The sequence below is a fragment of the Helicoverpa armigera genome, chromosome 12 (genome assembly GCF_030705265.1).
Source record: "Helicoverpa armigera isolate CAAS_96S chromosome 12, ASM3070526v1, whole genome shotgun sequence".
Lineage (NCBI taxonomy): Eukaryota > Metazoa > Arthropoda > Insecta > Lepidoptera > Noctuidae > Helicoverpa > Helicoverpa armigera.
The window spans coordinates 3368725-3394966 of NC_087131.1; the positions used below are offsets into that span (position 1 = coordinate 3368725).

Below are 26242 nucleotides of genomic sequence, written 5' to 3' on the forward strand. Positions count from 1 at the left end.
AGAACATTAAAATTATGGTTTGCGACACAAATTACTTATCAGACCGAAATATGTTCAATGCTGGGATCAACTAAGTATGTAATGTAATTTTTGTGTGTGTATATATTTTATATCTGAGTTTTCGTTTGTTTGAATTTGTATAAATTATAATAAGCAATACACAAAAACATAAGAATTTAATCAAAATATTCGTTTCATAACATTTGCTGTAATTTGAATAGTATCCACCTAAAAACAGATGGAAAAAGGGCAAATAAAAGTACAAGTGTTTAAAAATACAACATCAAGTGGTTAATACCAAAAAAACATCAAAATCAAACATTTAGTAAAATCACATCGCAAACGACATTCCCACATTGATTAGTTGAAAACTATAAAGTCAGTTCTGAAAAAACCAAATACTGTGATATATTTTTTTTAATTTATAAGAGTTAAAATATCACAATATTTAATTGAAAATTCACAACATAAAATGTAACGACATCAGGCAAAAACTGTCAAACGAATTATTATATTTCGGAAGCTTGGTAAAGTTACAAAAAAAAAAGTAATTTGAATGAGAAAAAAAACATCAAAAAACTTTGACACGTGTCAAATATTCATATGCTTTGATTAAAATATAGCGGAAATATTTACCGGTACGAATTTCCGATAACATATTATGAATATTAAATAGCACGAACATACTACAGAAAAGCAATTTTCTCTTACACTTTGATTTCTATGGAAACAAAATTTCCAGGTAATGTGAAAAGCGGTAATGACAGCATATTCATTTGAATTATTTTTCTGCGGACCTTTTCTTTGTAAAAAAAAAAAAACAAATTCGAAAACACATTTAAAATGAAATTATGTTTTCTACTGAAACGCAAATGAAACATAATAATATTAGAAAACATTGCTAATGCTTTGTGATTCTTTTACATGATATCATGACTCATTTAAAGTCATGTGAAGAGCGTATTTTATATTCTCTCCCTTTCAATACATATTAGCATGTATCACTTCTATGATTAGGTATATAATTCCTTTTCCTATGGATTTTTTAAAATCATGTCAGAATCATTTTTCGGGATCAGCTAGTTCTTAAAAAAGGATGAATTTTAAGGGAATAATCATCGTTAAAGGCAAAATCTGTCTAAGGACAAAGGCCTTTCCAAAGGGGGATTTGACCATAGTCTCAGCAATAGTCATACGTATGTTGGTCAGCTTATCCCTAAAATAATAGATGATCTAGCTATATATTTACTACCTATTTATATTATTTCAATGAAAGCATATGAATAACATTGTATAATAGACAAGTTGTAGGACTGTTAGTCGCCGGGGTCTGATACCTGGTGAGGTCGAGCGCGCCTTGAACGTCGGAGCGATCATGACCGTCTCTGGAAATCACAATCAAAATAGATAAAATACCTATATTTTCATACCTAAAAAGTTATAAACTAGTTTTTCTTTATAGTTCCAATCATCATCATCGGTTGATTTAATACTTATGGGCAAAAGAAGACGCGAAGGATAACAACATTTTTATCCTTTGCGTGAGATTTCAAACATGATACAGAAGAAATTTGTAGTTGCTTAGATAATATGTTTCTAGAGGACAACAAACATACAATACTCCTTTTCAAGTCCTATGTTTGTGATATATTTCTAAAATAAATACTTTTCTGGAGAAGATTTTCACTCAACATGAAAAGTAAAGAAGTCTTTTCAGGATGAAAAGTCTTAAACATGACCGAAGCTTTCCTTCAGATTATGTCTTAATTTATATATAACTACGTCTTTGACACTTGTAGGGCGGGTTTTATTGATCGAATAGCCTACAAGTATTTTGGTGACCACCCACAACAGTTCTAAAAGTTTCTATTCGACGATGAATAACAACGAACTTAGACAATTTGATAATTCTCTGCTCAGTTAGGGAATCGAACCCAGAAGTGACATTTCTTTAAACCTAAATACGACCATAGTAAAATATTTTTAAAACTAAAAAGGCTTAATTTCGGATTAACTGATAATTTAATACTCATTATTTTTTTTAACTCATAAGTAAACTTTTGAGTCCTCAGCCATCCGTTCACAATAATGTCCAATACAAACTACAGTTCATAGGTACATAAAATACTTTATTATACTTTATATCCCATTGTATTTCGTTCCAGCTGAATAAATATTATTACGTCGTAAAATACATTAAATGAATGTTATTCCACTCAATACTACTAACTACTACAAAGTTAAAAACTGATTCAATTCATGAGAGGGAAAACCGAGTGCTATACAATTTATGAATAAAATGGTAGGAGAATGATTTTGTGCTATATTGAAAAAAAAATGTTATTCAGGGAAAATATGAAAATAAAATAACCAAATAAAAATGTGAAATGAATGTTACTGTATACTTCTGTATATAAAGTAAAATTAATGATAATGAAAATGCGAATGTGTATTCTGTTTTATCTTGATTTTAAAGGTTCAAGTGTATCTAAATGTCTCTATATAAACACCGCACTAAAATAAAAATAACTATAACGCACAAAAATCATCAATAAAGACATGAAATGAACACCCTACACTAAGCAACAAATATATACGTGTTCCGACTTTATAAGGGAAAGTGTTACATACACATGTAGTATGTAAATAAACTTAATTACATCATCATTATCTGGCGACGCTCGTATCTTTACGGCCGCGAGCAAGGCCATCCGACATCGGAATCCCATTGTCCGTTATCACAATTCATTCGTACGTTCAATTTAACAATGTGAGGTTATCGCCGCAATAAAATAAGTTGAATATTAATAGTTTATACGTAGTAAGGGTGTGGGTACACGAGCGATTGTACGATTCGTCACAACGTTTTCGTTTCACGCATTCGTCATGACGACGGTTCTAAACGGTTCACTTTATAAGTTTTTTTCCTTAAAAGTACTCGCCTTTTGGCTGCATCATTTTAAAATGCCCTAAATCAAATGAAAATGCAAATACAAAACAAAAATAACGACACAAATGTTTTGATAACCGACTACAAAAGACAAAACACCCCTATTAGACAACACGTGTCAAAACCACCCAACTGTGCGATGACTCAGACAGAAATCGGACACACGAAAATCAGTGACCAATCAAAATCGGGCGCGTATGCTCTTCCTAACACCGGCAAAGGATTGTGGGTCGGACTGAACGGTGCTAAACAAATATTGAATTAACGCGCACAGAATAATTGTGGAGAAAGTGTACAGAGCATTTATCAGCTGAGTCTCGCTAGTGTTTAATATTGAGTTCATTATCATCTCTGTATGTATTTAGGACGGCTCGGGTAAACTGAACGGGACCTTACAACTATCTGTATGCTTTTTGTTTGGTGTTACGGCGACACTTTGATGTTTCGTGTTATGATGCTGGTAGAAAATTATGATGAATTTAATAATTCCATTCTATTTTTGTATTCTTTTTTATCAGAAATTCCAAAGGTATACTGATAAGTAGATAAATTATCATAAACTATTATCGGATATAAATTACAATAAAAGCAGAAGAAGCACATGTAGGTATTCAGTAGGTATTCGTTCAATTCTTGGATTGTCCTTTTTGATGTGAAAAAAAGGTTCTCAATCAATTAAAAATCCTCTTTACTCTCTCTTTTATATATCTCTGCTTTTATATATAAATACAAGTGTGAATAAAAATATATTGTACTTAAGATAATGGCCACTTTATCATGCTACACTTTTATCGTAAATGTCACCTACGAGACAAAACGAAATGCGAATATCATTTAGTTTTATAGCTTTATCTTTCTATACGTGTTACAGTCTGTAGTTGCCAATACAGAGTATAAAGTTAAAACTCATTTATTCGAATCAGGCTAGAAATCTGAAATTTATCAACGGCGAATTGACAAAAATAGAGCTTTATAAATTCCCGGATATTTAAGTCTTCCTATGGTTTCTTGCTGGTGATAAAAGGTGCTCTATAAGCATGTATTTATTAATTAGTTACTGCATGAAATATAAATTACATTATCGCCACATATTGGCTAGTCCACACCCCCAAGTTCCAATCGACCCCCAATGTCGGTCTCACTAGCCCCGATGACCTTACAAACTTACGTCATACTACGGGTTTGTGCGGAAAATGGCAGGGCCAGTGCGGAAACTAGGTAACCTAACTTTTTACCTAAGCTTAGGACTGATAAATCAGTATATCTTACTATTGTCAAAATGATAAAAGGTCGTTTCTACATCTCGTTAGAAGATAGTTTACGCCCTTTTCGTGACGACAGCGTTGCTATTCACAGCGCAGCGCTTGGTCCGTGAAATCGAATTGGCTCACTGTCAGATACGAAAATAAGCAGATATTACAATATCATATTCCGTGAAACGAGAATCCGATACACAGTTGCAGGTGTGTCAATGAATCACACGCTTAAATATTTAAATTATTATAATTATCATTACAAAAGAGAAGCTCTGAAAACAGAATGAATGTTGCAAATTATCCTCGCGTTCATCACCTGTGTAAATCGTTTAAGTTGCGTTGAAATTACACACGAATATATCACTTTGAAAATCTAAGCACGCTTCGTTTGGTATAATCAAAGTATTCTACACAAAATTAAGCGTTTACAGCTCTTAGGTATATAAGATTTCCGAGTAAGCCGGTTTAATTTGAAGAAACGTTAGGAAAGGATCATTCAATTAAGTAATATTTCACCTTGGGGAAAGATGTATGACAAGTTTGTCATCACAGCAAATGGTGACGAAACCCAACTAACCACAGAATTACGGAAACTTTGACAGCAAATCTCAGTCACCACTATAACCATACGTCACTGAATCGGAATTATTTTTATGAATCAGGGCGCGTCTCCACACCCGAGCGATCGCCGGCGCAGCTAATAGAGCCCAGATCCTGTGTGCTGTGTGAACCAGCCGCACCCATCACACAATCAGACAACAACATATACTTAACTCCCTTCAACCATCGGTACTCACGCACACATGCTCACCAACCACGCATACGAAATTCAACAGCGAAGTAAAGGGATTCACGTGCGATGTCCAGTCGGATGATGGTTTGTGAATGTGTGCGTGTGAGCGACGAATGTAGGAAGTTGAGGAGGTGAATAGAATGCGATCTGTGCCGCGCCTGTCGTCATACACAATCGAGCTATGTATCTGCGATTGCGATGGTAATGTTGTGTCGTATGAATGGATGTTGGATAGTGAATGATGCTTGCGGATAGAGTATAATGTTAAATCGAGTGCATGAACTAAAGAATGTTCAATTCAAGTAACTTTTGGCATTGGATGCAAATGAAGCAAATAAACTTTATGTTATGGTTGATTTTATTGGCCCCCTCAGACCTGGTCAACGAAGCTGAACCTTGATCATTAAGCCACAAGTACATCTAAAAGACATCGAACCTCCCAATGGAGAGAAAAAAACTTCAAACAGTTTCCAATACTCAGCTTCATACGACATACACCTCGGCCGCGCACGTAAAAAAGACACAAATCTCCCAGGGCAATTCTCCGTAATCCATACAAGACAGCTGAATCCTATTTAAATCCAAAAGAGATAGATGACCAATTTTATCATATCTACGATAGAACTATCGATATGTACCTATCTATCCATAAATGTATATTCTGTCTACGATACTGACAAATTATGCGATATGTCGAAGCTCCGAAAAGGGGATGTCAATTTGTTCAAATTGTTGTCGCAGAAACCAGTGTCAAATAACTGTAAAGAAAAGGGTAAATAACTAAAGGGGTGCCAACTGGACTCATGAATACAAACAATGTTTATGAAGACAGTACGAATTGGTATAAGCTACAGATGATTAGGTAATGTCAGCTACAGATGATTAAGTAGTCATTCATCAGTAAAGAGTCCTTAAGAGGACGAATTGGAATTTTTGGCGCCAAGGATGTCAATTTTTCTCAGTAAATACAAAACGGATCAAAATACAACTTGGTTACCTGAAAGTTCATGATATAAGCCTTATTTTGTTAGTTGTAGAAACATGATTAGGTAACTTTTATAACAGAGAAAAATATATCAAACATACCTCTTTTTAAAAAGAGATTCACATATTATGGGCAAACGGGACCGATTCAAGCCTCTTAACTTTTTTAGTAGTTGAGTATATACATACTCTTTAAATTGGTAGTAGGAATTTTTATTAAATTATCATTTCTAAATATTAAAATTACAAAACCATTTTGTCGCTTACGACTTTTAGTTATAAGCTAGCGCGCGTATTGTTATCCTCGCCCCGCTCAGACGCTCCGACCCCTTTTGGCGCCTTAGATGCGCGTGCCGGTTATGGAATTATTGTTGACCACTTCCTCGCCTTAATGAACTACTTTTTCACTTTTGAGGAATTATTTTATGCAGGCCCATTTCCGCGGTTTTATCCGCATCCCTAGGGGACCACATCACGTACTTGAATAAAGTATAGCCTATGACGCTCATACATTTTGCTTAGTTGGGTTCACTAAATTCAGTAATTATCCCTGCACCGTCACAAACTATACCTCTTTTTAATACCACACAGGAAACTTTCCCACAAAATTAAATTTATTGTCAAAGCACACATAATATTCGTCCTGGCAGCAAAAATGACCCAGCAATTTCCAAGCGTATTTGTATGAACTTCAGCTTTAACTCTAAACCTAAATATCGCTTGTCGCACTTTCCGCCTGGACAGCTGAAATTCAACAACTTTCCGTTAACCGAGGCTGCTGAACTTGTTTGGGTAAGCAGAAGTTCAGATTAATGCATACTATATTTTCAGAATTTTACCCAATAACTGAGCTAAAAAATAAACAATATTATATTACCTCTACTAATATTATAAAGAAGAAAACTTTGTTTGTTTGTAATGGATAAACTCAAAAACTACTGGACCGATCTTAAATATTCTTTCACTATTAGAAAGCTATATTATCTGCGAGTAACATAGGCTATATTTTATCCCGGTGCGGGCAGTAGCTTCCACGGGACGCGAGTGAAACCGCGAGAAAACGGCTAGTAAATAATATTGTCAAATACATAAATTCAATTGAAGTCAATAAATAAAATGTTCAGCATACAATTTTTATATTATTTTGTGTTCAGCACTACACAATACACTTTTTTATAATGTCATCGATGTACGCCTAAAAGCTTTTCCTTGTAGGGTGAAATTTTAATGTCATATTATCTTCATACTTGTTTCATAACACATTTTTGTTAAGCTACACTATGACAAACGATGTTTAAGGCAGTGACAAAATATTTCGAAGGTCATTCAAAGAACTTTGTTTCAGATTTATTGATAAAAGAGTATTATATGTTTACTCGACTGCTTCTAAAGAAGGGTTATGTTTTTTTACTATCCGATACGAAAACAATATTGTAAGATAACGATTATTTTCTGCAAGACGTAATAGGCTGCCTTTTCTGCCTTGAACTTCTCACGAATAGATTGCAGTAGTGCATATGTGAACGTCATCCTAGCTTATTGTTTCAGCATTACAATAAACAAATACAAACCAATATAAACCAGATTAACCTAGATTCCCAAAATACTAAATTAAATGCCGCATTGTTTACTATCCATTAAATAATCGAAGGTCAACTCAAAACAAATGCTTCGTATTGACCCAACAATAATATATCATAGAACATAGAATTAGAACGGACATGGCGACTGAATATAGGTACAATACGCGCGTCAATTTACAAAAATACAAATATTACAACACGATTGAGTCACGGCTACTCGAAGTGACGTACAAACAGTCTAATGAACGAGTTGAATCATTAACACAAAGTGAGCTAAATTAAGGAAACAGGATGGAAAAGTTGGAAATAATTCCGTAGCTTCGACAAGCGTACCTAATACTCTGGAGAATTGCAGCTTTATTGGTTCTGTCTTCGGATAACAGAGGATTTGTCTTAATCTGCTCCTAGTAATTCGTGGGAATGTATTAAATAGTATTATAGACCAATTTAATTATATACATGAAACTATTGCTGTAGTTCTTTGGGAGATAAATATAGAAACTATATGTATAAAGAATAGGTAATAGAAAGTCGATTCTTTTAAGTTATAGGGACGTAGTAATTTATCTTCAAATGTATAAGTTCAGTAGTGAAAATTTTATTCTGAAGGATTATTTTCATAAACAAAAATAATAAAAGCTCTCGCTTTCAAGAATATAACTTTGCTAATCTTAATTAACAAATTAGACGTGAAAAAATTTGACTTTGCTTATTTTATAATTCCTAATTAAAGTCTGCCTTAGTTAAAGTCCATTTTTTTCACCAATTTCAATTAAACACCTCTTTTGATCTACAATATCAATTACCTACTTATTTTTCCGTAAGATTGCTTATAGTAAGTTCAACTCAGTCGTGCGCGCGGCCTTTTGTGTGGGTAATCCTTGTACATATACAGTGACTTTGTGTGCGTGACAAGAGGTACAGTCAGGTACAAATACAGTTATTTCGGGGTTGTATACAGGTGTTTAAGAAAAATAGTTATAACGTAATTTAGTGTTAATCTTTTTATAACGATTCTGAATCGCTACTTGAAAAATCAAATGATGAATTTTTGGATTCGCTACTTTCCAAGGTGAATTATAAATTCTGACTCCATGTCAAAATGTCTATAGTATTCTTCTTTATTCTTTTGTACATGTCGACAAGTATTACCCCACATCCCTTAATCAATTTGATTTAAACGTTCATTTATGAGTTTCATTATTTCCGTCTTATTTTGGTCGACATTATGCGAAGCAATATAATTTTTTAAAATTCCCCACACATTTTGTTTACATTATTATACACGATTACGTTTTTTTTTTTACATTCTTAGTCCACACTTTTATTTATTGTCCGCGTACCCCGAGCTAGAAAATATGTAAGGAGTATTTAATTCATCTTAGATATTTCACGTCATTTATTTCTTAGACACTGTCAATGTCAATTTGAAAAGACGTATGAGAAAATAATGAAAAACTGTAAAATGTTATAATAAAAAGCTTTGAATGTTTAATTTTTTGAAACGCTACCTGACTCCTTTGAAACATTTTCTCCGTGAAGAACTAGACATTTTCGTAAACGACTGTACCCATAACAAAAAGCGATAAGAACATGTCATCCTCGGACGACGTCACTGTCACACGAATGAAAGTTGTATATTTTCAAGCCGACGCACACATAGGGCGGCGCGCAAATCTGAGTTGAACTATCTATACAACAGAACGATTTTGTTAAGATTCCTCAAAGGAAAGTGTGACTCACCCATTACAGTTACTTAGTAACTCGGAATTTCACAATTAGTACGAACGTGTTGTTTAATCTAACACCTACGAACTTAGACCATGGTAATGTTTGAAAATTACCATGAATTCGATTCTAATCGAGTAAATAATCGATCATTGTTTCCGTTCCGATTCATTCAACAAGATCTGGATCCGATTAATTATTCCAGTAATTAATCGATTTAAAATTATATTTGTACGTGATGTTTGAGTGTTAGAGCAATCTGGTTTTGTTGATCTTTCTTATATGTATTTGCTGAGTATTTGCCTAACAATTGTCGAGAATAGCACATGGACTAGTCTGAAGTATACTGCTTTCAACGCTAAGTGATTGGTAAATAAAAACTGCATTAGTCTATTTACGTCGACGGAGACGATCCGTGATTGTTTTTGCCGTCGTTCAAATCTAAAGTAGATTCAGTAGCTTCGAGGTCCGATGAAAACTCTATGGGAACTTATCATTAAATAAATCGTAGTGATAATAATTTTCAGCCCATTAGAAAGGCTATATTTTTGACCAATTTCTCTTCATTTTCTTGCATACAAAATATGCATAAACAAACAGTAGAAATTGAGAGTTATTACCAAATATGTCCATGGGCAATGCCGCTTTCTCTAGCACCAATTATAACAAATGAAAACCGAGTAAACTAAGCCCTTCACGAAGACAAAGTAGGTACAATTATTTGTACTTGAATCACACTTAAATGTACAATAACTGTCATTAACTTCAAATTATCGTAGCCATTGCGATGTGACCCCATTTATAACCGTATCAGAAATTATAGTTGATCATCTAATATGTACCGATAATTACATGATTATCGTCACCGAGTGCATTGAAGTAATTAATTGTATTTAGATTATTATGGATAGTGACTCATGCCAGAATAACATAAATAATAATAGCTACTTGGAATCTAGCATAGTTAAAGTTGTCAGAAGTTCAAGTTTTTTTTTTGTATTTTCTTAACTGTTTTCGACAAAAAATCTTATAACTCATGACTTTCATAGTAATAAAAAAAATATTGGCAAACACGATTTTCATTATGATTCTTACTTCAAACTAAAACATAATGTTATCTAGGGAGGAAAGGAAACTACTAGTAAACATGTAAACGATACCGATTAAAACTTGGAGATAACCAACCGTACATACAATTACTTAACAAATGAACACAAGGTAGAAAATCTAGTATTACTATCTTGCGAAACACATGTGCCAACCAGTTTCTTATGAGGTTCTATGACTAAAGCTTAGTCTTGAACACCATATAAGGTACCTCCAATCCTTCTGTGACTTACAATTTACTACAACAACCATGAAAATTGATTGCATCGCCAATTTCTGATGTAAAACGCTGGTCGAAGGCGCTGCGAAGAGTAATCGCTTTTATAGACGTGAAATAAGGGCTATTGTTTGTAAAGTTACGGATAATTAGATTATAATTGAAGAATTTGGTCATGCTTTTGATCTTTAAAGGGTCTCTCGATGCGACGCCGCAACGCACTGTTGTGGCCTGGCCCTATGGTTTGGTTGAGAATGTTTAAGTGAACCGAGAAGTGAAAGTGATAAAAACTACGTATTATTGTAGAAGTGCATATTGAATTGTGAAATTGCAGGTGATAATATTATGTGAGTTTAGTATGTAGGTGGATATTTATCTATACCTACTTTAAAGGAATCTTCTACACATACGTACTTACATAAAGTTAAGGGATTAACTGCTGCATAAATCCAAAACTCTTTCCAAATCGAATACCACCTATCCCAAATCAATTTTTCACCAATTAATTTTTGAACAACGCTCCATTAATAACCTAAATTAATACCCGTTTATATTCAATTAATGAAGGACCGATGTTTAATGTTCTCACCGAGTATAGAGGGATAATCCGACTGGTCATGGTTGGTTGGGCGTATTCCACGACACACGTGCTAAGTCCCTGACCCAAATACTCCGTGATGGTCTTGCCTGCAACGTGTGTTTACCAAACAAACCGATAATATATTTATTTTCGTCCCAAGACCGTGATACAGAACTTTCAATCTCTTTAATGAATGGCCGATATGTTAGATTCAGAGTTCTAGATTGGAATTTTATGCAATGGGAATTTATTGATTTCGTATTTGTGGAGTAAGTGTTATTTATTTATCTTACAATACCATCTGCACTGTAAAACTTTATTACGAAATTGATGTTTTATTAAACTGCATCCTAGATTATTTAATAAGGAAAATGTGCATCAGTAATTGCATTAATAAAGTCAGGCTTAACGTTTCATGCAATGGACCCAAGATACTGCCTTGTGGAACACTTAAATAATATAATTTATTTGATATCCCTTCACAATATATTGTAGTTTAACATTTGTATCATTTGTGGTGTTTTGATGCTACAATAATTAGCGTCCTACATTTAGGACGCATATTACAAAATATTCAGTGTGTTCATCTGCGTAATATTACAATTTCCAAATAAACGTGCATGTGGCTACTATTTGTCCGACTAATTGTTTGTAAAGACTAATGAGTTGGTTGTAACCAATTGTTGTTTCATAATGCATTACATATTTAATAATTTCACAATGATTTTGGCTAATAAAGCCATAGTTGTTCAAATGTAGGTGTAGATGTAGATGCGTGGGAATGAAAGCATTTTTCATCATTAACATGTGTTGTTAGCGTCAATGTGTGACACAACAGAAACGCTTTTTAATAATTTATTTATTGACCATTATTGCACATACAGGTTGCGATAAACTCCGCATTTCTTTATGTTTTTCTTATAAAACACAATTTCGGAAAATAAGCGATGAAGCTGAGTATAAAAATCTCTTTGATTCAAAGAACAGGAACACAGAATATGTACACTTCTTAGAAGACAGTACAATAGGTAATGTTTGCGTTTCCTTCGTTCGTATTATGTCTATAAATTATGGCATAAGTAATAGGCATACAAACGTCCTTTACCAAGTCCACGTCATGGAGGAAGGAAACGGCGGAGATTCCATAGGGAAGATAGGTTAGGCGCCTTCTTGTAGGTCACGCAACGTTACTAGAACTAACGAAGCGCTTGAGTTCCTTGTCAAATCAAAACCAATGTTTCAAAGATTGGTCTCGAATGATTGGTGAATTAATTTTGAAAATAATTGTTCCATAGAAGATTTTCAAAGGTAGAGCTTGTAAAGTTCCTCGTCCCCCGAACACTCCCACTTTTGCTACGCTACTTTCTTATGACATTTTGCGTTATGCTATCTCCGCTAGTTTTGTTCTCCATGGTCCACATAAAGTTATGCGAATTATAATGTACCTGACGTTTTCCTTGCTACTAGAGCAAGTTGTGACAAGAGTTGTGACACATGTATGGTCTTGGTCAAACATGAGTCATTGCTGGACTTAGTATTCCAGTAACATAGAGAAAATAAGACTACTGTGAGAATGCCTATTATGCTAATTGCATAACGAGTCATCTTGATTCAATAGGCATTGTTATAGGTATACACTTGTAAAAATATAAAAATAGAGATTAAGAAGGATAATTGCTATTGTATTTTTGGGATATCAAAATACTCATAAAAATATTTTTGTCGCCAAAATTGTTTACATTAAAGTTGAACGGTCACAGTCTAACAAGCAATAATTCGTATTGTAAGGGGAATATATAAGATTTCTCTTCTATAGTGTGGTACATATATGTAGACTTGGGCTAATTACAATGAATCCAGTGGCATGCCAGCTCAGGATATAAGCGGTATCCGTGAGAATCCATAACAATGTTCTCACAAGGTTCGTGGGTTGGAACCTCTCCAATGCAAACCTTTATGTGGAAAACAGACAATTTAAATTAGCTTCGATAACGTTTGTTTTTTGTTTCAGCACTAATTAATTGCTCTAGAATAAGTTAACTATTGAAACAGTTTTATAAATTCAAGAGATTTAGTTAAACGAACGACAGACTGAATTGTCTGACGTTATTCTGAAATAGAATCGGAGTCAAGAGAGACTCTTGACATTTTTATTTTTGTCTATATTTAGCTTTTTCAGAGAGATGAATATTTATCATAGGTACTTTCTATATAAAGACTCATTATACAAAAGAAGAAAAGATCAAAATAGTCGTGATGAAAGGTCGTATCAAAATCGATCTAATTTATTTACAGATTGTTCTAATCAAATATCGTTAAATTTTCCAAATTAATTCTCCCTTCAGAATTACCTAATGACGCCCACTTATCTAAATTTTCATTGACGCGAACTGCCAAGGTAGATAATAATGATGAAAGATTGACTATTCTTCTAGATTCGTGATAACGCTGAGTATTTTAACCCTGACCTGGTCTAAGCTACCGATCGCCCACGACATGTAGACTGGAGACAGTAAAACGTATTTTCCTTTTCCGTATAATGAATGCGAGATTGTGAGATAGGAATGTTAAATATGTTGTTTCTTTGAATATTATTCTACGTCATTTTATGTGTAATTCGTATGAAGGTTATGTCCTCTACAAGGGATAATACTTTACAGATTTAATGATGTAATTTGTACAGCTGACTTGTTGTCAGCTGGTTATGTGAATAACATCACACATGTTTTAACACAAGGTTAAGGTAGATGTACATTAACGTTACCCCAATTTTTTTCAAAAGCATTCAAAATCAGCTGATTACATGGTTATGGGGTGATTCTATTGCTATCAAACTGGGACTCGATTTCATATTAAGTAGATTATTTGTCAAAAAATCCTATTGGAATTGTAATAATTACCTATGTAAATAATTAAAATGTCTGTAGTTCTCATAGCCATATATCTTTAGCTTATTTTGGGCTAGGGGCAAGGATTTATGTGTCAGCTTATTTCAGGCATGTGCCCTAATGTGGCTTGAATAATCTTACACATTTTAGGGTCCCATTAGTGTCCCTAACAATGACTTAAAGTAATGGATGCATGAAAGTAATTTATAGTTTCACATGTACCAGTTAAATCGTAATAAAATACTTACTACAATAATTAATTTGTGAAGGTTCAATACAATAATTAACAAAACTTGTCCATTATGAACCATAAATCATCAACATTGAAAGAACTTTAAAGACTGCTATTGACTATCACAAATGAACCTAGTTAAACTGTATATTAAAAATAAGCTTACTTCCAAAACGATAAAAGAACCTTTAAGCAAAGTTAATATGAGTTGGGATCAGCTCTTGTTATTCCCATTTCTAGGAAAAATCGTATCATAAGAAACGCCCTTGTCCCTACAATCCGCAAACACTGACTAATAGAACTTCATTTAATAGTCATAGTTACACTAACTATATTTTCCAAGACACAAATTCCGAGGAAACTCAGTATATCAGAATAGAAACACTAGGTAAGTATGCTTACCCTTTCTGATATAGTAAGCGTAAAGATATGACTAATGGTAACATATGTTTTACCTCAGTTCTAAATAAATAATAATATCGAGTAATTAATGCGAGCTATGTAGGTTAATGTCAACGTGGATAGATTTCAATCTATATACAACCAAATGAATATATTATCTAGAGATCGCAATAAAATACAATTAGATACAACCGATGCAGTATATTATACGTAGTTATGCAGCATTATTTATTATTAATCGCACTAATTTGCATAAAAGCTCCATCAGTGTTGATATTAAAGAGCTTTACAGATTCCATCTTGATTTAATAAACTTGTTAATATATCTCTATTAAATCTTGATTGCTATCTACAGCAACTTATTAAAAATTATCCACCATTTCATTACCTAATGCAGTGTCCTACCTTAGGGTCGTTATACAGTCATCATAAAATTGTCCCATAATTCTATGGTGCGTTAGAATTTACTGCGGTGACATTTAAAAGGCGTTTGGTATGAAGATATATTGTTGATATCCAACCTCAAGTATACAATAAACCAAATATGCATACGCATCATGGAGGCGGGAGGGGGTGACCGACGTACTGCGAGGGTGAAATATAAAAAGAGGACCCACACCCTGTCAGGTTTATTAACCCTTCGCATTGTTATCACATATTTTATTTCTTTTTGTGTCTTTTATTTTTACGGTGTTTTGAATATATTAATAAATTATATTATCTTATAAATTTAAGCCGGCCAAACAGGAAATTACCTCCGAAAATGTCAAAGCAAATAACCTTCTATAAATAATAAAAAGTCACGTCAAATAGCATACAGATAGCGTCAGTACACAGCGATAAAAAGATAAACAAGTGAATCTTTGCGACCTTCGACACGCCGTCCTCGTTATCACTAGGTAATCTTACACAATCGCGATCTAATTCATTAACAAATCCCTAAACGTACCTACTTACGTCAGTAAAAACAATATTATCCCTCGATTCAGTAATCCGATCACGTGCCACACACACGGGGCCGACACACATTAACTTATCATTAACTCGATTAACTTATCCGTAGGAATAAACACTGGTTGTTTATACACACCGTTAATTCGATATCAGGGTGACATATCCCGATGCGGCGCGATAGGCGAGGGGAGCGGGTTCGTACCGTGGCTACGTGCGACGCGCGGGAAACTCGGGAAACGGGAAAGCGGCGGCGAGCGAGCGTGCGTCGAGCGTGGCGGCCGCCGGCCAACTAAACCCACACACTGATAACGCGACGATACTCCACGGAAAATGGAAAACAATGGAAACCGACGTGTTATGGTTATTTCGCGAGATAACGGTAATGACATTATACGTGGTTTGATTCAGTTGACAGTTATGCAATGTGATAAGAATTACTTTCGCTGTTATAGTTTGCAACGGATAATACTAGTTGGGAAAAAGAGAGCTCATTATACGGTGGCAAACACTCGAGTCGCTTGTACCGTATCAAGTGTTTGTTGCTCTTCACTGCAGCGAAGATTTAGTGGATCGATTATAATGCATTTCCTTTGATGTGTGTCCTACAAACCTAAAGCTTGAATTTTATCAATATATGCAGCACCTCAATGTTCTCGAACATTTGTCATTGTAAAATTGACCGTAATTGACATCGGATTACTCATAGTTGATTGTCTTCAACCGAAAAACCTAGTTACCTAGTCAAGGGAGAAAAACAAGGTAATAAGCACTGTTTATCCAATTACATACGAGGTGCCTTTATGTCATATAAAACTAACGTTTTTCTATGTATCGTTTAAAAGAGTTGAGCCCTTAGATTCGCACGTCACTGGTCGCGGCAGGAAGGCACAGAAATAAACTGGAACAAAATGTCTGGAAATAAACTCCGACCGAATCCAATGGCAGTTTCTTTGGACAGTTGACCAAACCGTAGGGCGAGTCTTGAATGAATAGATGAAAATAAATATTCGTGGTTTTTAATAACATTTTTATTGAATGAAACAGTGCGTGGAACACTGAGTGAACATTGTTTTGTTTAACGAATAAATATGGAGTATTTGGTAATTTAAAGAAATACATTTATAAATACGAATATGTAATTAGATCATCAGGCAACCTCTGAAGGACAAGAAAACCCTGGCGAGAAGAATTTCCTCGCCGATAAGCCACAGCACGCTTCCGACAGGGAAGGAAAGAAAAGATGGAGAAAGCCTTTGCCTAAGAGTTGAGCAGCATATACGAATTCATTCAACATATTTGCGTAATTTTTTGTGAACATCATTGTAAATATCCTAAATTAACTTCAAAGTTTATTTTCCTTCATTTATCTTCTAACCTGCTGGACAAACCATTCCCCATGGATTTCAATTCTCATTAGGACCAGTTTTTAGTTAATTTGACCCAAATACTCGTACAAATTGTTCGGCTTCACAAAACATTTTCAACATCTACATGCGCCTGACATCGATCTCACGTGAATTGCATTTGAATAGGAAAACTGAGCGGAATTTGTTCGAGTTCCTATGGTAGTAAAAATTACTGTTTCCATCGGAAATAGCCAAAGTTTGAGGATTGAAGTCGAGTTCATGTTTGAAGTCTGAACTTATCGTTATATGAACGTCGTATTATATGTACGTTATGCTTTATATGAAGTTAGTTCAGCGATAAGGTTTTGAAGCGTTTGTCATCCGCTTTCTCAAAGAGTAATTGTAGAGGTAGGAAGGGGAAAGGATAAAGTTCGTTGAAATTTTCATATAGGTACCTTTATACATAACTCTTTATAAACTACAAATTAATAACGAATAAAATATACAGTATATTATGTAGGTATGTTAACAAGAAGCTCTTCCATTGCATAATTTTATTCCGTTCTCGTCCTTTTAAAAGGACGCATCATAAAGGTGAATTCACCGGAACCCTATTAACCTATATTATAACAACACAACCCATTAAACACAAAAGCACTGCAGTTTTACCGTGAATTCACAACACAATTTGTTAGAACTTCACCATTTCAAGTTTACATTATATTTTACTTTTCCAACGCCGCTGCTATTCCGCCATATTTCTTACTGCTCCATAAACGAGTGTCAAAATGACACCAGCTAAATGAATGGCGAGCTAATTAGAATTGTACATTAATTAAATTCGTAACGCGTACACAAAATGTTCCGAAATGCAACAGAGGTTAAAATAAATTGGTCTATCATTGCAGTAGCTACGGCTAAATTAGCTCTATCCTATATATCGATGTCAGAGACATGGCATGCCATTCGGTGGCCAAATGAACTGCATTATTCATTTCTGATTCGTCTGATTTCACCAAATTGAGAGCGATTTTCTCTACTCTCGGTGACTTTTAATGCAGCGTCCAGGATTTTTATTTATTCAATTGAAAAATGTTCAACATTTTCATGCACATTACGGATTTTCAGAAAAGGTTAATAAGCAGCATCTGGTGACGCGAATTTCACTACTTATCTTTATGAAATGTGAAAATATTTTACATGAGCAATTTTTTTATTGAATATACGAAAATTAAAATGTAATCTGAAATTACCTGAAAACTACAGTATTGTGTTTGGTCAAGTAACACGGCATCACAGTAAACATTGAACCCTCTATTCACATAAACAGGGATAAAAGTGATCATCATCGTCAGCCTTTTTTCTGCCCCACTGCTGGGCACAAGCAGAAGGCCTGTGCCTGGCCTCACACAGAGAAGGATAAAAATGATGTCACATAAAAATTGCATAACATATCCGGTAATAAAATGAACTTCAACAGTTATGTATTAATTAACTAGTGTCAATTCTGATGACCTTGGGTCATTGCCATTTGCTGGCGTGAACTCATTCATAATCATTGAATGTTATAATGTAATTTGCATCCCAATGCGAGTGTAGTGCGAGCGAACACAGATTCTATTATCTATATTATATTATAGAACTAGTGGTTCTATCTACCGTTTATGCAAAGCTATGGAGAGGAAATTAAACTGAGGCATTTAATGCATTTAAAAGTTTATCGGGTCGACTGTTTTATTCAGAGAATTTTAGAATAGGGTCTCGATTTGATTGTGGCGCTTTAATTTTCTTTTTTGGTAATAGCATGATGTACCTACTTATATTCGATCAGTTGATGTTTGAAGTATTGTGAAAAATACAGCATGCTACGGCTGTGGTTTGTTTTGGAATATTCTGTGGGTGAACTTATTAATTTACGCACTAATAGTAGCTTCACTTGGAAGATCAGTTTCTTAGTTATCTTTACAGTTAATGCGAAAAAAAACTCTTGTCTGCCTGTCTTTTTGTCAGTTTCAACTTGGGCAACTTTTTAACCAGGTGCAGGAAGAATAATTAAGCGCGCATTACAGCTAGTTTCATATAAGACTATCGATTTAAAGTAAACTCGATCTTCTTGATATACCTAACACCCCAACTAACACTATCGGCTGTATCAGTTTTCCTAAACTTGAGAAATCGCTCTAAGTTTAAGATACAAGTTGTGCTAGTTAGACGCCAAGATTTAATTACCCTTGCTTCAAATTAAAGACCTATTCAGATGAATATTAGGTATTCGGTACGTTGAGTGACTACGAAAACATATGTGGTAACGTCTGATTGCACTGTTATTGCAATCTATCCCTCGAAAATATTTAAACTCATTGGGCATCACGCAAAAGACGGCTATAGGTAAATGTTGAACTCTACTATTAAGCGCAAAAATCTGTAGAGGCCAAAATAACATTCTTCCCATAAGATGGTGATAAAAAGGCTTTCTGATGAGTATGGTGTATTTTATTGCCGTTTTTGAGTTCTTGGCAAAGTTCAAAGGTAAGCAACCACTCTAGATTGACAGAGGTCAAAATAACTTAAATAGTAAAAAGTGTGTGTAATATTTAAAAAGAGACAAAGTGCAAACAATTCCGATCTGCCATTTCACCGATAACATGTGACAGGCACCTAGGTATAGTTAGTATATTAGTTTACATAGACACTGCACGGGAAAGTAGAACGATAATGATGAATAAGTAATTCCTGATGAGAGAAAGTAAACGTAGTCATTAGAGAATTTCCCATAATGTTTGCACATAATTATTCAGCAGTCGATTCGAACCTTATAAAATAAATAAAAAATAAAAATAGCCTTTATTCAGACCTTGTTTACAGTATACAATCTTAATCTACAACTCTGACGAGTTGATGACACCAACAACCTGGTCTGTTTGCCCAACTTTGGCAAAGGCCTCCTCCATTTTCTTCCACTCTGCTCTGTTTTGGGCTCTTCTAGTCCATATATTCCCTGCTATGCTTTTAATTTCGTCATCCCATCTTCGGTACTGTCTTCCTCGATTTCTTTTCTTGTCCCTAGGGTACCAAGATATTATGTTTTTGTTCCACTTGTCATTGCCTCTGACTATGTGGCCGGACCATTTCCACTTTAGTTTTCTTATTCTAGTTGTGACATTCTCAATTTTCATGCGCCTTCGGATAGTGGTGTTTCTTATTCTATCAGATTTTCTTATATTTAGCATGCTTCTTTGCATTGCCGTCTGACACGTTTCGAGTTTCTTATATAGCGCTTTGGTGAGAGCCCATGTCTCGCAGCCATATGTCAAGACTGGGAGTATACAAGTGTTATACAGTTTTGTTTTGACGTACGTTTTGATTTCTGTATTCTTCATTATTTCCTTAAACCCCCAGTAGCGTTTCCATGCATTTCCAATCCTTGTGTCGATTTCTTTTGTCATTATATCAGTGACCGAGATTTGTTGGCCCAAGTAAGTGTATTCTTTTACAAACTCTACTGGTTCGGTGTTTAAAAGAATAGTGTCTTCCAGTGCGTTTGTCATGGCTTTGGTTTTTGAAGTGTTCATCGTCAGACCCACCTTGCGGCTTTCTCTATCCAGATCAGTGATCATGTATTGTAGTTGGTCTTTGCTCCTTGCCAGTATTATTATGTCATCAGCGAACCTCAAGTGTGTAAGATTTTCGCCATTTATGTTAAGTCCGTAGTGGTCCCATTCCAGTCTCCGAAAGATATCTTCCAGTACAGCTGTGAATAATTTAGGTGACAGTGGATCTCCCTGGCGTACGCCTCTGTTTATGTTTATTTGTTTCCCTTGTTTCTCTAGTTTTATTCTTGCTGTACTGTTAGTGTATATGCTTTTTAAAATCCTAATATATTTCTGGTCGACTCCTTGTTTCTTCAGACATTGCCAGATACTGTTGTGTTCTATTGAGTCAAATGCCTTGTTGAAATCGATGAAGCAACAGTAGAAGGGCACTTTAAACTCTTTGGCTTTTTCAAAAAGTTGTCTTACCGTTAGTATATGGTCCAATGTTGAATAGCCTGACCGGAAGCCAGCCTGTTCCTTGGGCTGGTTTTCATCAAGAGTTTTGGTTATTCGCCTTAAGACAATTTTTGCAAAAATTTTGTAAATGTTCGACATTAGGCTTATTGGTCTGTAGTTGTTAATTTCTCCTTTGTCACCCTTTTTATGGAGTAGGATTATTGTTGATGTAGTCCACTGTGCAGGAATTTCCTCGGTGTGCAATATGTCGTTGAAAATGTGTTTAAGTAGTGGTACTAGCTCGTTTTTACAATCTGTAAGTAATTCGTTGCTGATATTATCAGGGGGAGCTTTATCCTTCTTCTGTGTTTCTATTGCCTTGTATATTTCTTCTATTAGTATAGGTGGAACCGCGTCGGTGTTATTTAAGTCGGTGTTTACTATTTGGTTCTTGCTGGAGTAAAGGTTTTCGTAGAATGTAGTTGCTATTGACAGTATATCATATCTTTTTGTTTTCGTTTTCGAAAGTAGGTCTTTCATATTGGGTATCCAGTTTTTCTTTTCTTTTAAAGTTTTTAGAGCTTTTTTAATACCTCCAGTTTTGCTTATGTGTTTTTCAAAAGTTTCACGCCTGGTGCGTTCTCTGTCTTTTCTTATTTGGTTATTGATTTCTTTACTTATTTCGCTTATTTTGTTTCTGATAATTTTTGTTTTCTTTGTAGTATTTAACAGTTTTGATCTTGCTTCTAGGAGTTTAATTACTTTCTCTGACAAGTTTTTCTTATCCTTCGTATTATTTTTAGTATCAGGTTCTTGTCTCAATGTCAATATTTCATGTACTGTGTTGTACTTCTGCTGAGTATTTATACCCTCAAAGGATGATTCTGTCACTAATTTCAGTTTGTCTTTGATGGTGTTTAACATTTGTTTGTTATTTGGTGTTGGTTTTCTGACTTTGAAGGGTCGACTTTTAATAGTGCCCATTGACCTGCTCAGACGTGCTCTCAGGACTCGGTGGTCGCTATTAAAATTTAGATAAATGGTGCCGCAGTCGTCAATTAATTTTGGTCTATTTGTTAAGATGTAATCAATTTCGTTTTTGAAACTGCCGCCTGGTGATTCCCAAGTCCATCTTTTTGAAGTTCTTTTCTTGAATAGGCTGTTCATTATCCTCATGTTATTTTCCATCGCCATTTCTATTAGTTTTTGTCCGTTCCTTGTTCTTTTCCCTCTGATGTAAGGGCCAAGTACAATATCTTCTCCATTTCGTGGACTTCCAATCTGAGCATTGAAATCTCCCATTACTATGCAGTGTTTGTATGTGTACTTTTTTAGGGCGATGTTGAGAGTTGAGTAAAATGCATCGATTTCTAAAGTAGATGACTGCTCTGTTGGTGAGTAAATTTGCACTATAGACCATATTTCCTGTTTTGGAGGAATTTTAATATTTAATATAGCGATCCTGTCCGTGACTCCTATTATTTCTACAATGGAACTATTGAGTTCATTTTTTATTAAAAATCCTACACCATATTTTCCGGGAACATCGCCTCTATAGTATAGTGTAACTTTATCATATTCTTCGATAGCTTCTCCGTATCTTCTCACTTCGCACAATCCTATGATGTCCCATTTAATATCTTCTAATGAATACAGAAGTTCTTGTAGCCTGTCTTCAGTCCTCAGAGAACGTGTGTTGTACGTAGCTATATAAATTTGCTTGGTGTTTTGTAGTTTATTGTTTCTTAATGTTTTGATTTGTGGTAGGGAATTTATAATCGGAGGGTAGTGGTCGTCATTCCCCACGGTGACCAGCCGGCTTGGGGAAGGTGTTTTGGCTGTTTCTTTGGATACATGTTCGTAGCTTAAGTTGGGTTTCCTGTTGTCGGTGTCTGTTATGCATTTTTTGACGTTGAGGGCAGTGAAAGTGATGTGGATCTACCCCGAGATACATAGTCCATCATGTTTATTTTAGTACATTTCTTTGACGCAGGGGCGGATGGTTGGTTTGGTGACTTATTTAAAGGACTAATGCAGTCACTTTTCCTCTTGCCTATTTTCTCCTCTCTCGGCTCTTTGATGACTATTTTATCCTTGACAAAATAACAAACATTTCCTTTTTTGCGCTCTTCTTTTAGTTGGGGTAACAGTTGTTTCCTATTCTCCAACGTTTCTTTGCTGAGGTCCTCTTTAATGTATATTTCGGAATTCAGTTTCTTTTTGTTCCTAAGCACTTCGTTTCTTCTCCAGTTTGTTGTGAAAGTAACAAGAATAGGACGCGTTTTGTTGTCTTTCTTTTCGCCAAGTCGGTAAGCACTGTTTATTTCATTAGGCTTTACGTGGATATTCATTTCTTTTTCCATAACTTCCAATACAGTTTCTAAGGGGGCTTCACCACGTTGTAACTCTTTAACCCCAAAGAACAGGACGTTGTTTTTCTTTTTGTTTTCTTCTAAGGATCTAATTTTGTCATTTAGGGTCTTAACTTCAGCTTTCAGGATTTTGTTTTCTTCAGCTAGCGCTGTTAATTTTTCATTTATATTTTCTGATACATTTTTCGTGACTGCTTCTGTTATCTCTCTTGTTTGCATTGCCATTTCTTCCTTCAATTTATTCCAGAATGTGTCCGTCTCATTTTCCATTTTCGATTTTTTTTTTTTCTAAAATTGCAACACTAATTCGTAGTTGGCAGCACTTACTTTTAGTTGGCAACACTCGTTCTGAGTTGGTAACACTTGATTTTAGTTGGCAACACCAATTGCAGATGACAGCACTGGGTTATTTTTGACAGCACGGGTTCAGAACTACCAACCTCAGAACGATATGATCTGCAGTGTCTATGACCAGGGTTGTGATTGGTTGAAATCTGTCAGCTGTCTCCTTGAAGGAATGACGACACTTTTTTTCTAACCTATTTGCCTGTGTGTTTCGAGGGATATTTGGCTTGTTTTTTGCGCTTCGTGCCTCCAACTTGTATGCACTACTTGAATTCGTCACTGTATTCAATGTTGATGACAGTTTTAGACTTACAGCCGGCAATTTGGCTGTATAAATTGATTAGTTTTGAGAGAGCAACAACAATAGGTGTTTACTGTTTGACACCGGAACCGGACTCCCCGATTCGAACCTTATATGAATGTTTAATGAACGTGTGTCAACTCATACACATATTCCGGGTCGTGAGAACAGGCTCGATTTCATAATATGCGTTTATGGGCATTCAAATAGGCACATCCTATAGTAAAGTCGTACATTGGGCAATAAAGGAGATACTTTTACGATGGGAGCCTGTGCTATTCTGTGCCTATGATTGAATAAAAAGGAAAAGACGTTACGTTCTCGAATCATTTGAATTAAGTCAAATGGTAGATCAGAACAACAAGACATACCTACTTTGAGAGTGATGGTGCGTATTAGAAATAAATTTTCGAAGATTTGATTTTATCCAAAACCCGTGCATTAATGAAAATTAGACATGGCCCTGAATTATTTGATCACATCCGTTTCTTAGAGTTTTCTGCACTAATTATCATCATTGAAAGATTTGAATGGCACACAAGTACAGGCAGATTAGCTGAGCCCCTGTGTCCGCTTAAACGATCCAATTTGCCAATTGACTCTTCCAACCTACGAGGAAAGATGCAAGGCTAATTCGCTATGCACTTTGTAACAGATGCTCACAAGATAAATTGCATAGTGCCTAGTAGATAATATGATAGGTACAGTACAGGCCTTAATACGGCCTCATTAAAAGTCCGCTTTACTTACTCTTTTGTAATCATTATCGTAATGATATGTTTGTAAGTACTGTTTTGGAGAAGAATTGAGCAGTACAAAATTGAAAGACATGGGAAACAAAAACTTTAAAGGAGAAAATCTGCAAGATGTTAAACTCTTAAAAAACGAACCTTAAAACTTAGTCCTTGTGATTATAATTCTCTTAGCCTCTACTAGCAGCGAGAGTTTGAATAGTCGATGTTATTTATCGAACCCTGGTTAATCAATGTAATCTGTTAGTAACAACACTGGCCCTGCAGTTTCCATTACTTCAAGCGAAAATAATAATCTTGAAAGCGCTTTCATGAACAATAATGCGATTTGATTAGCTATTGTTGAGGGTGGTCTGAAGGCCGGACGGTGCGTGCCTGCCCTGTTATTAATTTAACCGCAACTCTAATTAATCTTGTCCGTTGCGGATTCCCGCCGCACTACGATTCCAAGTGCCCGCATTTCGACCAAATTCCCACTGACATGACTTGTATTACATAAAGCCAGCCGGCTGACGATCTGACAACCTAAATTAAATCGTGTGGATGTCATATTAAACAATGTTTAAGCCGCGAACATTGGCTGCATCTATTTTATGCGGAATTGTCGGTTTATGGTAAAGTCGTGGTTAATCGTCCGTGTGTAAATGGCAAGTTAAACATTGACGGCCAAAAGTGATGTTATCGATTTGTCTGCCCCAGTGACCTTTATTGTAATTTGGAAGACAAAAAGATCGTTGATTTTATTTTGGGAAGCTTCGCCTGTATTTATGTCATCCGCAGATTGCCTGTCATAACAAATCTTTATTATCTGTATTTTCGATTAAATATTTCTTTGGGTGGAAGATGCAAAGAAAATAGAAGCAATATTGTACAAGTTTAAATCTGAGCTACCTAAGCGCTACAAATGTAGTATTGTATAAAAAGAAAGGAGCAAATGCAGTGCAATACAAAGGAACATGGAGTCGTGTCTGTAGGTGTTAGCCAACGTGACACCTCACGGGTGATCATCGATCGTTACTCTCAGGACATTGCACATGTTCGCTTGTTTAGATTTCTGCTGTACAACGTTTTTATTTTCTTCGTGTTTTGTCTTCTGTTCAGAGATTTTTAAAGAATGTTTTGAACATCTTTTATAAAGAGATATTAAAATAGATGTGAATACCTATAGATACGAAATTTGAACCATAAGAGATACTTTTATAAGAATAACTTTTACTGAACATTCTACCTCTTGCTTGCGGTAAGTGGAAATCCCACCCAAAACAAAAATGTGAAAGACTGCCAAGTTCGATAATATGGGAATGCTTCGCCTATAAAAGAAGTGAGATCTGAATAAGTACCAAGTTCCATACACATACCTCAGTTAAAAATAGTTACTTTTTAATGATGTTACTTGGCAAGTTTTCATACACCTTGTTATAAACCTACTAAACGCAATGAATCAAGTATTTAATTTTCTATTA

At 35.1% G+C, this 26242-nt stretch overlaps 1 protein-coding gene across 16 annotated transcripts in view; it reads right to left on the bottom strand.

Moving 5' to 3' along the window:
• LOC110378155 (vinexin) overlaps positions 1 to 26242 on the bottom strand; it is a 170424-nt gene that overhangs the window by 55149 nt on the left and 89033 nt on the right. For 11 of the 16 annotated variants that reach the window (XM_064037167.1, XM_064037166.1, XM_064037171.1 and 8 more), the window contains one exon: positions 1338 to 1385. The exons of the other annotated variants lie outside the window; for them this stretch is intronic. In XM_064037167.1, coding sequence (XP_063893237.1) covers positions 1338 to 1385 — 48 coding nt within the window. The remainder of the gene's footprint in view (positions 1 to 1337; positions 1386 to 26242) is intronic. 16 annotated transcript variants of the gene reach the window in all.